At 44.2% G+C, this 15,711-nt stretch overlaps 1 protein-coding gene across 6 annotated transcripts in view; it reads left to right on the top strand.

The window, feature by feature from the left end:
• LOC119402144 (acanthoscurrin-2-like) overlaps window positions 1-15,421 on the top strand; it is a 52,381-nt gene extending 36,960 nt beyond the window's left edge. Inside the window, exons 1-2 of one of the 6 annotated variants that reach the window (XM_037669265.2) lie at window positions 9,806-9,874; window positions 14,537-15,404. In XM_037669265.2, coding sequence (XP_037525193.1) covers window positions 9,863-9,874; window positions 14,537-14,992 — 468 coding nt within the window. In that variant the 5' untranslated portion in view covers window positions 9,806-9,862 and the 3' untranslated portion in view covers window positions 14,993-15,404. Of the gene's footprint in view, window positions 1-9,805; window positions 9,875-14,536 lie in introns of those variants that run through there. The other 5 variants (XM_049418520.1, XM_049418522.1, XM_049418517.1 and 2 more) reach the window with 5 other exon arrangements.
• Window positions 15,422-15,711: the final 290 nt, after the last annotated feature.

Consider the following 15,711-nt stretch of genomic DNA (forward strand, 5'->3'; position numbering starts at 1 on the left):
TTTAGTACAGAAATGTTTAGGGTTAAAATAGACTTCAAATCTTTCCGAAAAATTGTGATATTTGAGAAAATGTACGATTTGTCACATGTTTGACCGTATTTTTCATACTGATGCGGTCAAAGTAAAATCCTCGTCATGGGCGTTTGATAGAAGACTTCATCGTTAAGTACGAAGAAAGTCTAATCAAATCATTTTTTTTTGTTTTAAGGAAGAAATAATTTTGAATTTGGCCCTCCGATCGCGCAGTGCATTTCATTTTGCTGCCACTTCGCCGCAAAGCACGTGGTCGCCCTTACAGCTGACACTCGTCACAGGCAGCGCCAGATGCGAGATGTATGTCAGCGGCTCGTGAGTGGTCGAAAGTCTTGTCGCGCTGTCAGGGCGACGAGTAATGAATTTGCGTTACAATGAGCATTTGCTAGGCGGGCCCAATGGGAAATATGGACGCCCGAGAGCAGCATGTGGAGTCGTTGGCAATGGACCTAGAGGGACGTCTGCACAACTAGCATACACATACTGAAGAAATAATGCCCCACTGTACACCTTCTTTTCTCAGGGTATACATGTTGTACAGACGGCCTCTAGCACATGTGCCAACGACGCCATAGGCTGCTCTCGGGCGTCCATACTTCCCATTGGGCCCGCCAAGCAGCTCACTTGTAACGCGAATTCATTACTCGTCGCCCTGACATCAACGTGACAAGACTTTCGACCACTCACGAGCCACTGACATACATCTCGCATCTGGCCGTTGCCTGTGACGATGTCAGCTGCAAGGGCTACCACGTGCTTTGCGGCGAAGTGGCAACAAAATGAAATGCACTGCGCGTTCGGAGGGCCAAATTCAAAAATTATTTTCTTCCTTAAAAGAAAAAAATGATTTGATAAGACTTTTTCATTACTTAACGATGAAGTCTTTTATCAAACGCCGCATGACGAGGATTTTTACTTTGACCGCATCAGTATGAAAAATATGGTCAAACATGCAACAAATCGTACATTTTCTCTAATTTCACAATTTTTTTCGGAAAGATCTGAATCTATTTTACCCCTAAACATTTCTGTACTAAAATACACTTTTCTGGAAATCAGGCTATTATTAATATTGGTTTGGGTGAGTTCCAGATAGCTCAAGAAAAATTCACGAACTTTGAAGATTTTGTAGTTTTTGAAGCTATGTAGCTGGTAGTGAAACACAAAAATTCGGAAAAATGAATGGGACAACTAAACAGAACCTCTGCGATAGCGCAAGCGCAGTTTAGAAGCTCAACAGACAAAAGTAGATTTTATACACATTTTTCTATTAGGTACAGTTTAATAAATAGAAGCGAAATTCGAGGGGGGTGCCAGGACCGTCAAAAATTTTTTCGAGCAAGAATGTTTTGCCACAATACTCCATGTGGCACAGGAAAAGGCACAAATTTATCAGCAAAAGCTGCGATGTGCGAGCGCCACGTCTGGGACACTTGGCATGGAATGACCCTTAAATATAAGAGCTACAGAAAGATCACGAAGGTCCTGATACTGTAGGAAGGCATTTGACACACGACGTACGTTTTAGCACTATGCTAATGCTAAAACGTACGTCGTGTGTCAAGTACCTTATATATATAAGGTATGATATATATAAATATATATATTTAGTGGGTGGTATGGAGAGTTCTGTACAGAACTGAAATACAGAAACACCGTCCAGAAATACAGCGAGACACATTACTGTCAGAATGAGTGAGATATGAAAAGCAATAGTTTCGCTAACATCGTTCATGCTGTCAAATGCGGCAATATACTAGACCTGGCATAAACATTAGCATAGCCAGCAGTCAGTTTTTATGAATAGGAATCAATGGCCAGCCATCAAGCACTTCTTTGCGACATCCATTACATATTTATGTGGCATACAGCGCAAAACATGCAACATGTGTATTCTCATGTAGTACAGGATTCTCATGTAGTCATCTGAGATACAGGACCCCAATAGGTGCACAGCTTGCGTGCATGAGCTTGGCAGTGTCGTGTTCCCAGACCAGTCAGGGTCAGTGGGCATTCTGGCGAAAAGGACAGCAGGTTGCACTGATTCGAGACCACTCACGGCCAGACTTAAGCGTGGCTATCCGAATTCTTGGACACGTCTTGACTACCTCGAGACACGAAGTTTCCAAGGAGGCTTCCTGGTCAAAGGCAGCTGTAGAGCTTTCCAATGTGCAGTCTTGAAGCAACCTGAAATAGTCAAGTGCACAAAAATAAACACATGATGACAGACAGATCGATCACCTTTTAATCTGACAAGGTCAGCGCTCACACACCAGATTCCATGAAGTGTCACCCGGCAATGAACAAAACAGGGATACTCATTAACTTGCTGTACTTTGAGGGTCTGTTACTCCCTTAGCCAGCTGCAACTGTTTCCGCTGCATGACCTCCGTACAATTAGAAGGATGTTTTTTAGAGAACGCATATTTTCTTATCAAAATTGTATAATAGTCACGCTCAAGATGTTTTCGCGCACACACTCTATGTCAGAAGGAAATAGTTTGCTGCAACTAAAATGGCAATGAAGAGATTAATTAACAAAACTCATTAATTAACTTTAATTCCTGACCTGGAGGTAGTTGTTTATATTAGAAAGTTGTATCGCGTGCCAATTTATGGCATACACATTTTTTTAATCGCGAAAGTTACACGTAATTCGTGATATTCATCCTTCAATTTCAAGGACGAAATCGAAACTGATAGCGCCTGACGTGCAGGAAATGTCGCTTCTCTGTTACGTAAGCTCGGAGCTACACGTGAAAAGAAGGTGATGATAGTTTAATGAAGGTGGGCCGAAGCAGAATGTGATCAGGAAAATCTGCAAGCATTCAGAAATACACAAGTAAACAGCTTATTATTTGGGTGCGATGTGTGGTACTTATCTGTAAACATAGAAAGAAAAGGTTGATATTACTGCCATTTCGGATGCGCGCATCTCGAAAGAAACAGATGAGCACCAAACGCCACATGCAAAGGTCAGGCGATCGCTGACGCAAGTTAGATGACTTGCCAGTTTTCACGAAAAGGTACGACCACGACGCGCCTTCATTCAAATTTCGTCACTCCCTTGTCGCGGGCAGCTCCGGTCTGACGTAACAGAAAAACCGCGTTTTCTGTGTGCCGGACACGATCAGTTTTGATTTAGCCCTTAAAATTTCACAATAAATATCTCGAGTTACGTAAAACTTTCATGATTTCTGAAAAATGGGTATACCATAAAGCGGCACGCACTACAAATTTCTAATATAAACAACTGCCCTCAAGTCAATAAATAAAAATAGTTAACGTGTTTTTGTTAATTAGTCCCGTCAACGCATTTTTTGTTGCGGCAGAATATTTCCGCCTCGAACTAGAGTACTACTGGAGCGTGACTGTCATAGAGTTTTTTTTATAAAAGATATGTACTGTCTGAAAAAAAATCACCCTGTATAGCATGGCAGCAGTATTTTAATAATAATAATAATTGTTGGGGTTTGACGTCCCAAAACCACGATAAGATTATGAGAGACGCCGTAGTGGAGGGCTTCGGAAGTTTCGACCACCTGGAGTTCTTTAACATGCACCTAAATTTAAGCACACGGGTCTAAACCATTTTCGCCTCCATCGAAAATGCGGCCGCGGCGGCCAGGATTCGATCCCGCAACCTGCGGGTCAGTAGTAGAGCACCATAACCACTAGACTAGCAGTATTTTAACGAAGACCTGTAGGTCGCGGGATCGAGTCCCGGCCTCGGCGGCTGCATTTTCGTTGGAGGCGAAAATGTTTGAGGCCCGTGTACTTAGATTTAGCTGCACGTTAAAGAACCCCAGGTAGTCGAAATTTCCAGAGCCCTCTACTACGGCGTCTCTCAATCATATCGTGGTTTTGGGATGTTAAACGCCAAATGTTATTATTAGTTTAACGAAGAAAACGGCAAAATGTGTATACAGCTACACGAAATATGGCGAATGTACGACAAGACTAGGCTTGCCTTCACTGCCTTCTTTCTGTCGCATCATTGTGAGCGTGCCCTTCTAGTGCCTGGCTTCAGAACAGCTGCACGAAGGTGCAGCTATTCTAAAGGCCTAATGTGCCATTTTTTCTTCAGATCTATATCAACAGGCAAAGGTCTCGTTTTTCCGTTTGTCTGGAAGGACAACCCACCAGCCAGCGTTGACCAGTATAGAGGGTTGGGAGCAAACTCGGGCAAACTGTGCAGCACCAAACATCACCTCAACCTCAAACAATCGAGGTGATGAGAAGCGGTCAAACAAAAAGGAACAGTGCTGAAGTGACTTATATACATATTAAAAACAACAGCTGATTATGGCATGAAATTGGGACAATTAAGGTGCATTGTAAAAGAATGTCAAATGAGGCACCCTGCTGTAAAAGTGCTAATATTCATTGCAGACTATGGCGAATAGAATTCAAATAGGATACAGCGAGTGTTTCGAGGTATAATGATGAAGCAATAATTGCTAGAGATTTATGAGCGAAAAGCACAATGCGATTAAAGCGGTGCTACATAGTGGGAGATCACGGATTAATTTCAACTACCTGGAGTTCTTCAACGTGCACAAATCAGAGGGCATGGGAGTTTCTGTATCTCGCCCCCTTCTAAATGCAGCTGCCGGGGTCAGGAATAGAACCCGCGTCCTTGGGCTTCGCAGCGTAACGCTTCCAAGTCCATTTTAAGGGATTTTGTCCACTGCCCACAACATCACTGTAGACTGTATCTTTGTGTTGAAAATAATAACGAACTGAACCACGGCTGGTATAACAAAGGCATCCAATATCCACGAAACACAGCGTTTGAGCAGTATGTTTACTGCCATTATTACTAGCCGGTGTTGTGTTTACTATTAGGTACTAGCACCACACCACATTAGACAAAGCAAGTATCACAGGAGGATGAGGTTATGCTCGTATGCAGTTTGTGGAAAAAAAAAAAGAAACTACAACTTTGAAGTGAACTCGCATTTACCTTTGTTGCATGATATTTTTTAGCATCATAAGATCAAGTCACCACTGTTTCAATTAAATGAAACCGTGCTACAAAAGCTATTGCATCAAAGTTTTATAGCAGTTACGCACGCGCGCGCACGCACGCGCGCACACACACACACACACACACACACACACACACACACACACACACACACACACACACACAAACAAACAAACAAACAAGCAAACACGGCGAGAAGTTCGAATATGCAGCGAATAAATACGTATTAAACGTGTTTCAACGTCTGGGTAGCAAAGGAAAGAAACACTAAATTCTAGAGTTTCAGGAGCCAAAATCATGATCTGGATATCAGGCATGTTCGGGCCGGGTGCATTAGATTGATTTTGATCAGCTGATCTTACTTACCCTTCATATATATATCGGTGCAACGTTGCTCTACGTGTCACCACACTCGACTTGCAACCGAGATTTCAACTCGCAATTTCATGTTTTTCTGGCATGTATGGAATAAGGAAACACGATATTGGCGCGCACCACTCCGTTTTACCCGCTACTGGATAGTCCAGTGCGGTTTTCGTCGTTGCCAAGCCATTGAAACACTATAGCAAAATCCGTGCAACTGGAACATCAGAAAGACAAGTGGCAAAGCTACGTGTGAAGCGAATAAAAGAGTTGTAGGCAGAAGCCGGCAGAACTCACCTGAAATCTATAACGACCGTAGGAGCGTCGTCCACAGGCTTCGTCTGTCGGTGCCACTGGGATCCGTCATGCGCTGCCATCTTGCTCAGGCAAGTTCACGACGAAACGAAGCTTACTGCAGGGACTTCTCCGTCCGGAGGCTGCTTTTCCCAAACACTGAGTGACACTGCTTCAGCCAGTCACGGCAAGCGTGAGCCGACGACACGATACTACGCCACGAATGCATAGCACGGAAGGAAAGTCACCCAAAACGATCAGCCAGACACGGCAAGAGCGAGCCGACGATACGATACTACGCCACGATTGCATAGCACGAAGAAAGTCACGCAAAACAATCACTTGCAATCACGCCTGACGACACAGATTATTCTGGCGGACTAAAGAACGACCACAACGAGACGGATCACGAACAATGCCGTCTCACGACGCCAGGCCAAAATGGCTGTCTCGCATTGATGGCTTCGGCTTTGGATTAAAGTAGCCTCCACGAACGCCTAAATGGTTTCGGTTTTGTTTTGGTGCTATAGAACGCACATCCATGCATAGTTAAAGCTCTATTGAATAATATCAGGGTGGAGGAGGCGAAGCGTGCCCTGTGTGTGTCTGTAAGGGCTGTACGGTGGGAGGGGGCGCAGGTGAACGTGCATCCCCTGCTCTAGGGGCTAGGGAGAGTGCGGTGAGGCCGTGTGTGCGTGCCTAGCTGTGCTCAACGTTTGCTGAGCGATTTGGTGGCCCGCGCGGATTATCGTGAAGATATAGTTTAGCTGTGGCGGGCAGAAATGATGACCACGCGAGCTATAATTCTGGTAGTATTGTCGCTCTTTAGGAGACGCGGTAAAGCGTCGCCTTGATAACCGGTCTGCGCGGTTATCATGCCAGCTTTGCGGCACATGTTTTTACGGCCGTCGAGTTAGATGTGTTCCCGATCGCCAGTGCGTTCAACACCATGCACGTCCATTTCACTAATAAATGTATGTTTTCTGCCATACATGCTGTCGTAGGAATCTACAAACCTCGCTTGCAAACGTGCGAAGATTCGCAAATTTGTCAGCGCTGCCATTGTTAAACGTTGTCATAACTCTGAATGTTTCGCTTGGGGGCAAGATTTTTTAAGAACCCTGTTTACTTGTAGACGTTTTCGAAGCGCCGTTTCAGCAATATCGTAACTGAAGCCATAACACAATACGTGCGTAATTCCACATTTTACGAATCCATGTTATATATTCTCAACCAAAATTTTTCGGTATACCACAAGCCAAAGCAGCGAACTGTATCTTAGTCGCAGCCAGTGAAGCTTTCTTTTTAAAAAAAACCCACCCTGTATATGCAGAACCATCACTGACTCCCTTGGAGCAAGGGAGTCATCTATTTCATTCAGGAGCGTCGACCAGAGCATTGTGACTCCCCTTAGAAAAAAAGGTGGTCATCGGCTGCCACAAAGAGAGTCAAGCAGACGTGACTCCCTTTTGACTCTCTTTTTTTTAAGAGTGTGGCATCTCTCTACTAGCCAGCAGCTTCTACAGCTTGTAAATTTTGCCGTTACTAACCAGGGAGGCTTTCTGGGTGTTTTTACTGGGTAACTGCTAAGCCACCTGTGTTGCCAGATGCTTCGTAGATGCCGTAGTATATTATTCCGTAAAGTTAACAGTCTTATACAAAGTTTAGACAAAGTTTAATTTTCTTGATTATGTTAGAATGACAGTTTCGTGCTGCGCGATGGCACACATACATGTAAACAGTAGCGTGCGTGATACAGGGCTCAAAACATCGATCATTATTTTAAATTCTATGACTGCTAACCTGCTATTTCACTAACCTGCATTTTACTGCCTTCACTTACTAAGAGAATAGTGCTTTTTGTGACAAGTAAACGGTTTGTATTTAGTTAGTGAACATGCCGACTTTTTTTTACGTGCGCAGAATGAGGTACTCGATGTTGGCCATGCTTGATAGAGTGGCAAAAGGTACATTTGTTTGTCTGAGGCAGAGAAACGCCAGCGCCAGGAGATAGACGTACCGCGATCGGAGCAGCAAACAGCAGAAAAGCAAAAGACAGGAGACCATAGAATCAGATAATCACCAGAAAAGAACAGAAAAGGATATAAGATATCACATAATCACGCGAAAAGAACAGAGAAGAGGCGCAGAGAGCAGATAAACACAAAAAAGAATACAAAACAACCGAATAGATTAGATAAACACACGATAAACACAAGGAGGACACACGCGAATCAACGCTCTGCAGTTCGTACTGCTTTCACTTGGGGTGGAACTGGCGTTGATTTTTTTTATTTAACTTTGTGTAGCAGAGCAGGACGTGTTTATTACTCGGAAGGCTTTGCAGGTATGAATATTTGTATCTTCACACCCGCAATAAAGCCCACGGAAGTCTTCTTCTCGACGTCCTTGGTAGATATCATTTATACGCGTGGTGTATTCGATCTACTTAGGGCCCGCCGAGAATGCCCCGATGACTCGGTGGACATAGGGGACTTCTGAGGGACGACCACTAAATTATGAGACGTGTTACGTTCTCGGTAAACTAGGCCGTAAGACGTGAATCACGTGATCCACAGCGCCCGCTAAGTGTAAAAGACGGTTTTCGATTGAACAAGCTGAGTGCAAAGAGATAGAGTACAAATGATCTGAAAGGAGTATGGATACTAGGGACGAAGTTATTAGCTGGCTCAAGCATAGGTCGGTGTATTATATCTGATCAGCGTTACCAGCACGCATGCGAGCAGAGCGCAATCGGACCCGGATGTGAAGCGTTATCCGTGAGAGAAAAGGTAAAAAAAAAAAGACCGTATGCGGGTTCTTCTCTTGTGGAGAGACGTTTATAGCTTCGACTCGGCAGTTCCGTGCACCGCGGCGAAAGCTGCGAGGCTCGTTTGACGCACTTCATTCCTTCGACATGCGAGTGGACGAAAGTGCATACGTCAGTATGCAATTTGGAATGCTTGTCGGAATGGCGCCTACGCGGACAAACTGCTGCAGTCATAGATGCGGCTTGTCTACTCAGTGATGTCGATGTCATCTCAGCCAATAGCCGAAGTCACTCTTAGTATTTTCTAAGGACAATTAAATTTCTTACGCCGTAGCTTACATGCAGTCTGAACCAAGCTTATAGCACTGGCCTAACATCTGACAAGCTTTCGCTGTGCCAGCGCTGCTGTGGGTATAGTTTACAGATGAGTGCATTCAGTCGATTTTTTTTCGCCGAGGTGTTCATCACATCCCTGTTGCTGTTCATCTGAAAGCCGTGAAGTTGATGTGTAGTGCTCACGAAAATCTTAGTTCACAAAACGTCACTTCCCAGGTGCTTTGGGTAAAGTTTTAGTCGCATGGCCATCAGCGTCTAAGGAAGGGCATTTCACTCTCAAATCATGCAGAATCATTTTAATGAATAGTAAGACGTGACCAGGTTTTCGTGTTTATAAACTCCAGCGTATTAAATACTGTAGTGGTGTTACGTTCTAAACCAACAATATTAAGAAATTCAAACAAAGTAAGGACATAGATTCCATTCAAATCACAAAATCAATGTTAAGTAATTCCTATTAAACAAACTGGAGCGCAGCGTTCCTGCAGGAAAAATAGAACAAATAATAGCTACCAAAATGGCGTATTGGCCATGCTTCATAATTATATTTTGGCTACGATATCGCATCTATGTCACAGCTGCCATAGTGCATATAGCGTTCAGGAAGCAGCTTCCTTATCGTATCTTGGAACTGAAAGAAAGAATGGAGCATTACCATCAGGAATAGCTGCAGATGTAACCTATGTGGTTAAAGGATAAAGTCAAATTTTTTTTTCTTAGGCGGAAGCGGAATACGACAGGGAAGCACCCCCAATACCGCACCGAAGTGTCGAACCATAAAATGGCCGCTTGGAAGTTAAGCCCGGCTAATCAACCCGAATCAGCGTTCCTCTAAGGCATTATGCAAATTTTTGCTTTCATTCCGTTGTTGTGTCCATGCGGGTGAAAGCGAAGATAACGGTTGCGGAATTTGAGGGCGGCAGATAAAGCTGACCTGACTTCGTTAGCGGATACGTCACCGTGGTGTAACACAAACAGCAAAACCAAGGGAAGTGAACGGGTATATAAGTGGACACCGCGGCCACGCCAGAGCACACAGTTCTCCGGGACCAGTGGATACCGCAGGCATTCTCACCATGAACTCTCTGGTAAGACAACCCGCTGCTCAATTTTTCGCGTTGTTTTTAGCTAACTGCACCCATGCCGCTCGCACTTGTCATAGCCGAGGATAGAACTTGGCGCATTAACCTCCAAAAACAGTCTTTTTTTGCGTACCACGAAATTTCCGGCATTATCGCCTAGGTTGCCGAACCCTACCACCAACGAAAGCGAAAGAAAATAATGAGAGGGTTAAATAAGTTCTGTTATCTGGACATTGGATAATGATGCCTGGATCATGAAGTATACGTACAGAACTTCTCTGGTCTCGCAAGGCACCACGTTGTGATTTGTATTAGGCTAACAACTGTGCCCATAGTAAAGACTTCATTGTCGTATCGCGATGTACGCTGGCACGAGAACACGAGGCAGCGAAATTCTATACAGTAATATTCATATGCCTACAGAAGCCGTTCAATAGATGCTGGGTGATTCCACGTAAGATCGAACAAACGGTGGCTGGTCGACCTCTCAAATTTATTTCAAAATTTTATATATTATTGCCTGATGAGTGGAAAGAAGAGATCCGCAATTTGTTTTGCCGCCAAAAATTTTCTCGAAGCACAGGAAATCAATAATGACGAAGAGGTGGAGTGGAGCGCTCATCCGCTCTGCTGTTTTGGCCAACTTTCGTTATGAATTGCACAAAATATATTAAAGTTAGGTTGCTGAAATTTCTTTAACTAAATATATGCATGTTTTTGCTTCTGCTCAGGTTTTTTTAGTTTTTATGTGTAGTGTAGATGTTTTTATAAAAAACCTCAAAATTGGCCCAGGGAACGTTATTTTCTTTACTTTGAACGCCCTTATCTCAAAAAAGCCTTGTACCAGAGCGACGAAAATTCCGCATTACGTTCTTCGCATGCTTATCTACCGAACTGCCGAATCTTATGATTATATAACGTTTCAGTAAAGAGATATGATCGGGCTAACTTCAAGAAAACACCGAACAATGGAAACTTCTGACGACAATAAAAAAAAAAAAACATTTTTTATATTTCTTAACCTTGTCCACTTATTCTCCTACACATCAGCTTTCACAATCATTGAAAACATGTTGCATAATGTCGTTGCACTAATAGTTACGGCCCCTCCAATAAGACCCTTAGGCAAGGAGTGGCAATTCCGACTTCTTGTCCAGCAAGTGTATAAAATGCAGGCAGTATTGAATTTTTTTTTATTAAAAGGCCAGCAGTACCGAAAAAAGTGTCGACAACACTGAAGACGTTAATTTTGAAATTATTTGGTCACTGCAGCGGCCACGAGCGCGGGGCTATCGAGCAGGCGCGCGCGCACCCGAGATGCTCGTTGTAAGAGACGGCGCCGTGAGAGCTCGTTTTCGCGTCCTCAGACCGATTGAGTTCGAAACAGCAACACCTCTCGGGTGACTTGAACACACGTGCATCGGTAGTGGCAGTGATCTGGTTAATGACGTCGATTTCTTTTTCAGAATGTCATCGTTAAACTGTGCGTTCCGTGAAGATCTTTCATTGCAGTGGTAGCAAAAGCACGCGTAGCACAAGTAGTCCGTCTCACTGACAGTCACTGATCTTTCGGGCGTTAAACGTTCCTTCAAAGCATATATGTCTGGGTCGGTAACTCTGCGAAATTTTGGCTTCTTTGTAATAATTAAAGGAGTAGTGACACGATTTTGAGACATCGCAAAAGGGACATCTTTGGCTTCGTTGGTATGCAGTGTCAACGCTGTCCACACACTGGAGTCGGAGAACACGAATAAAATATTTTAATTTGACTTTGAAGTTTTCGTCGCTGAGCATCTGCAAGCCAGCCCCACTGCAAGGTCATTATCCCGACGAGTCAAGACAGTTCCCCCGAGTTTGCGAGTTCTGCGTCCTGCATGCAGCCTAAATCGTGGAAATCACTGTCAGGGTCACTGGACGACAATTCACTCATCGGGGTTTATGTTCACCACGAGCAGATGACGGATTTGCTGCTAGTACGTCGCGAGTTGCTGTATCTCCGTGACGTCACCCTGCTATGAAACGACACTGAGAAGCCACCCCCTCGATATCGAAATCGAAAGTGTCTTTTTAAGGTGGCGCTAATTAAAATATATACGATGCATTCCCAGGCACCACAATAGTCGCTTTAGGTTTCTCGAGACCAGTATTTTTATTTAGAGCAACAATCCGATTTTTTTTTTAAAATTCGTGTCAGTGCTCCTTTAAGCTTCTTGTGCTTCGAAAGGTAGTCTCCACAATACACTCATTCAGAGCCATACTTTCTCGCCATGAGACGCACAGGAGGAGTAGAGTAAGAGCAAAGCCCAAGACCTATCCGCGCCGAATGAAGTGTGAACAGCGCACCGAACGCGCGGCCAATTCAGGCCGTCTGCTGCCGACATCTAAGATAGGCAAGCGCATCCGGTTAACGATAGTTTTGCTTTTTTTTTCCTTTGACATTCCATATTTTTTTCTTTGCCACTGGAGTACCACGTTCATGCTTTTCATTGATCGCAACAGGCGCAGCGCAGTTTCTCAGGCAGCAGCGTGCGTGAAGCGAGCGCTCATAGCTCCCTTATAGAGTTTTCATCTTGCTTCCAGCTCCGCCGTGTTATCAGCGCCTAGCTGCGATGCGAACAGAGGGTGGATAGAATAACGAAGCTCCAGTGCACGTGCGTTCAAATCACCCGAGAGGTGTTGCTGTTTCGAACTCAATCGGTCTGAGGACTCGAAAACGAGCTCTCACTGCACCGTCTCTTACAACGAGCATCTCGGGTGCGCGCGCGCCTGCTCGATAGCCCCGCGCTCGTGGCCGCTGCAGTGACCAAATAATTTCAAAATTACGTCTTCAGTGTTGTCGACACTTTTTTTAGTACTGCTGGCCTTTTAATAAAAAAAAATTCAATCCTGCCTGCATTTTATACACTTGCTGGGCAAGAAGTCGGAATTGCCACTCCTTGCCTAAGGGTCTTATTGAAGGGGCCGTAACTATTAGTGCAACAACATTATGCAACATGTTTTCAATGATTGTGAAAGCTGATGTGGACGAGAATAAGTGGACAAAGTTTAAGAAATATAAAAAATGGGATTTTTTAAATTGTCGTCAGAAGTTTCCATTGTTCGGTGTTTTCTTGAAGTTAGCCTGATCTTTACTCAAACGTCTTATAATAATAAGATTCGGCAGTTTGGTAGATAAGCATGCGAAGAACGTAATGCGGAATTTGTGTCGCTCTGATACAAGGCTTTTTTGAGATAAGGGCGTTCAAAGTAAAGAAAATAACGTTCCCTGGGCCAATTTTGAGGTTTTTTATAAAAACATCTACACTACACATAAAAACTAAAAATACCTGAGCAGAAGCAAAAACATGCATATATTTAGTTAATGAAATTTCAGCTACCTAACTTTAATATATTTTGTGCAATTCATAACGAAAGTTGGCCAAAACAGCAGAGCGGATGAGCGCTCCACTTCACCTCTTCGTCATTATTGATTTCCTGTGCTTCGAGAAAATTTTTGGCGGCAAAACAAATTGCGGATCTCTTCTTTCCACTCATCAGGCAATAATATATAAAATTTTGAAATAAATTTGAGAGGTCGACCAGCCATCGTTTGTTCGATCTTACGTGGAATCACCCTGCTATTGCTATTTTGCCATAGTACCACTGCTGCGGGATATTTGTTCATTGGGGGTATTCGCGTTACAGTATCATTCGCTGTTTTATTTGTGTTGAGCGTTTAAAGAAGTGAGCGCAGACTGCCTTTCACGAAAAACAGGCATGTTTGGCACATTTACTGACCGAAAGACTGTTCAATCTGTGCAAATTAGTGAGACTGTGCAAATTAGTGGGGCTTAATAAAGTATTTTGACCGTCTATAAACGCATTGAAGACGTTAATAACAGAAGAAAAATTTGTACGACCAGTGCAGAATTACGCGCTGTGAGACGGGCTAGCCTAAGCCATTTGCCAGCAAACTTTTGGTGTCTTTTCTCGAGAAAGCTGCGTTCTTATACGACACGTTATGGTCGTAAACTAGAATTCAGCGGTGTTTAACTGTCTTAGCATCATTCTGGTCGCAGTCTTTATGTTCGATCATGGACCAGTTTTTAAAAAGTTTAACCAACAAAAAGCTTCGGCTGGCAGCCACTTTGGCTGACTGCTGGAACTTCTTGGAAGAGAGAGAGAGATGAAAGAAGGAAGAACTTCTTGGAAAGTAATCCTTACGTGTTATGGGTCGAAACTGTTTATCAATAGTTTACATTAAACTAATATAACTTCGAGAATTCACGAAGGAAACATACGGAGCTCGAGTACCTTTCGCGCGCATTTCAAATTTCATCTATATTCTCCTTTCAAGGCATTTCAATATCCCGCTACATTGTTTCCAAATAGAATCGTGGCTGCTTTTCGAAGGTGCTCTTAAGGTGTGTGCACTCACGACGCACTTCTTGAATACAGCCACTGTTAAAACGAGAAATTAAAATGAACAAAGTTATGAAAACTCCCGATATCTGGGCCATGTATGCCACCTTCACTGAAACTTTACACAAGGGGAATTGTACTTAAAAAGCGCTTCTTCAATCTCTTACTTGTGTGGTTTCAATGTTTCCTGACATGCCTCTAACATTTCACGGCTGCTTTTTTTTATCGCTAACAGTGTTTTCTTGCTCGCTTCGATACTTGCCACAGGCTGTCCTCCTCCTAGGCTCCTCTCTGGTGGTTTGTGCCATGGCCGGTGGTCTTGGAGTTGGATACGTTGGAGGCTACGGAGGTTACGGAGGCTACGGAGGCTACGGGGGCTACGGAGGTGGCCTAGGCTATGGCAGAGGTCTCGGAGCCGGAGGAGGAGGAGTTGGAGTCGGGAGCAGCGTGGTCTTGCTCAGGGGAGGTCCCGGATTCGCCAGGGCTGTGGCGGGACCGGCATTCCTCGTCCGGACGGTGCATCACGTTAACAAAGTGCACAATGGAGGCGCTCTCGTGGCTCACAGTGGTATCGGAGGCGTCGGCGGAGGTCTCGGTTACGGTGGAGGATACGGTGGTGGCCTTGGATACGGTGGTGGACTCGGATACGGAGCGGGCCTCAAGTACGGTGGACTCGGATACGGTGGTGGCCTGAAGTACGGTGGATACGGCTACAAGGGCTAGGCAAGGCGTTTACAGTGTGTGGGCCCTGAAGCCAGAATCCAGTGCGGTGTCAACGACGGCAACGCGGAGCTTTCGACAGTGACTTTCCTCAAGCCCTGCTGGTTTGGACAATTCTTTTCTTTCTAAAAAGGCAACGACAAAGTTAATGGGCGAATCCGTCAATGATTTCACTTTTTCATGCTTCTTGGACCGCATCTTGGCCGATCCGCAGTACTGGTGTCATCGCTAGGCAACAAGAACAAGCTTGTGACCGATCATGCAACGGATTCCTGGAGCAAGTCATCACACCATACATTAAAGTGGTCTCCCCGAGCAGCCGCCGAAGATCGAAGGATACTGGATTCAGCATTCAGCCAATACGGTGCAGTTGTCGCTACTGCGCAGTGTAAATAGTTATATTATCGCATGACGTTGCAGGTACAAGGTGTGTAATTGCTAATAAAGAGAATGTACATAATTATTCAGTTTGCTTTGCATTCGTGCTCTCCTTATATTTTACTTTAACGTAGACTTACCTTATAGCGGTTGTCTATGCTACCTCTTTTTTTATTCTTAACTTTTACTAAGGATAAACACGCTAGTACACGGTCATAGCGTTTTTAGTGGCACTTCGCTAAGCGGGAAAGTCTGCTCGTTGAGTGCTGCCGCATGGCGAATGTATTACCGCATGGCGTTAAAGCCAGAAATTACCTTATAACAACCTGAAACACATTTAAGGC

This window comes from Rhipicephalus sanguineus, chromosome 8 (assembly GCF_013339695.2).
Source record: "Rhipicephalus sanguineus isolate Rsan-2018 chromosome 8, BIME_Rsan_1.4, whole genome shotgun sequence".
NCBI classification, from domain to species: domain Eukaryota; kingdom Metazoa; phylum Arthropoda; class Arachnida; order Ixodida; family Ixodidae; genus Rhipicephalus; species Rhipicephalus sanguineus.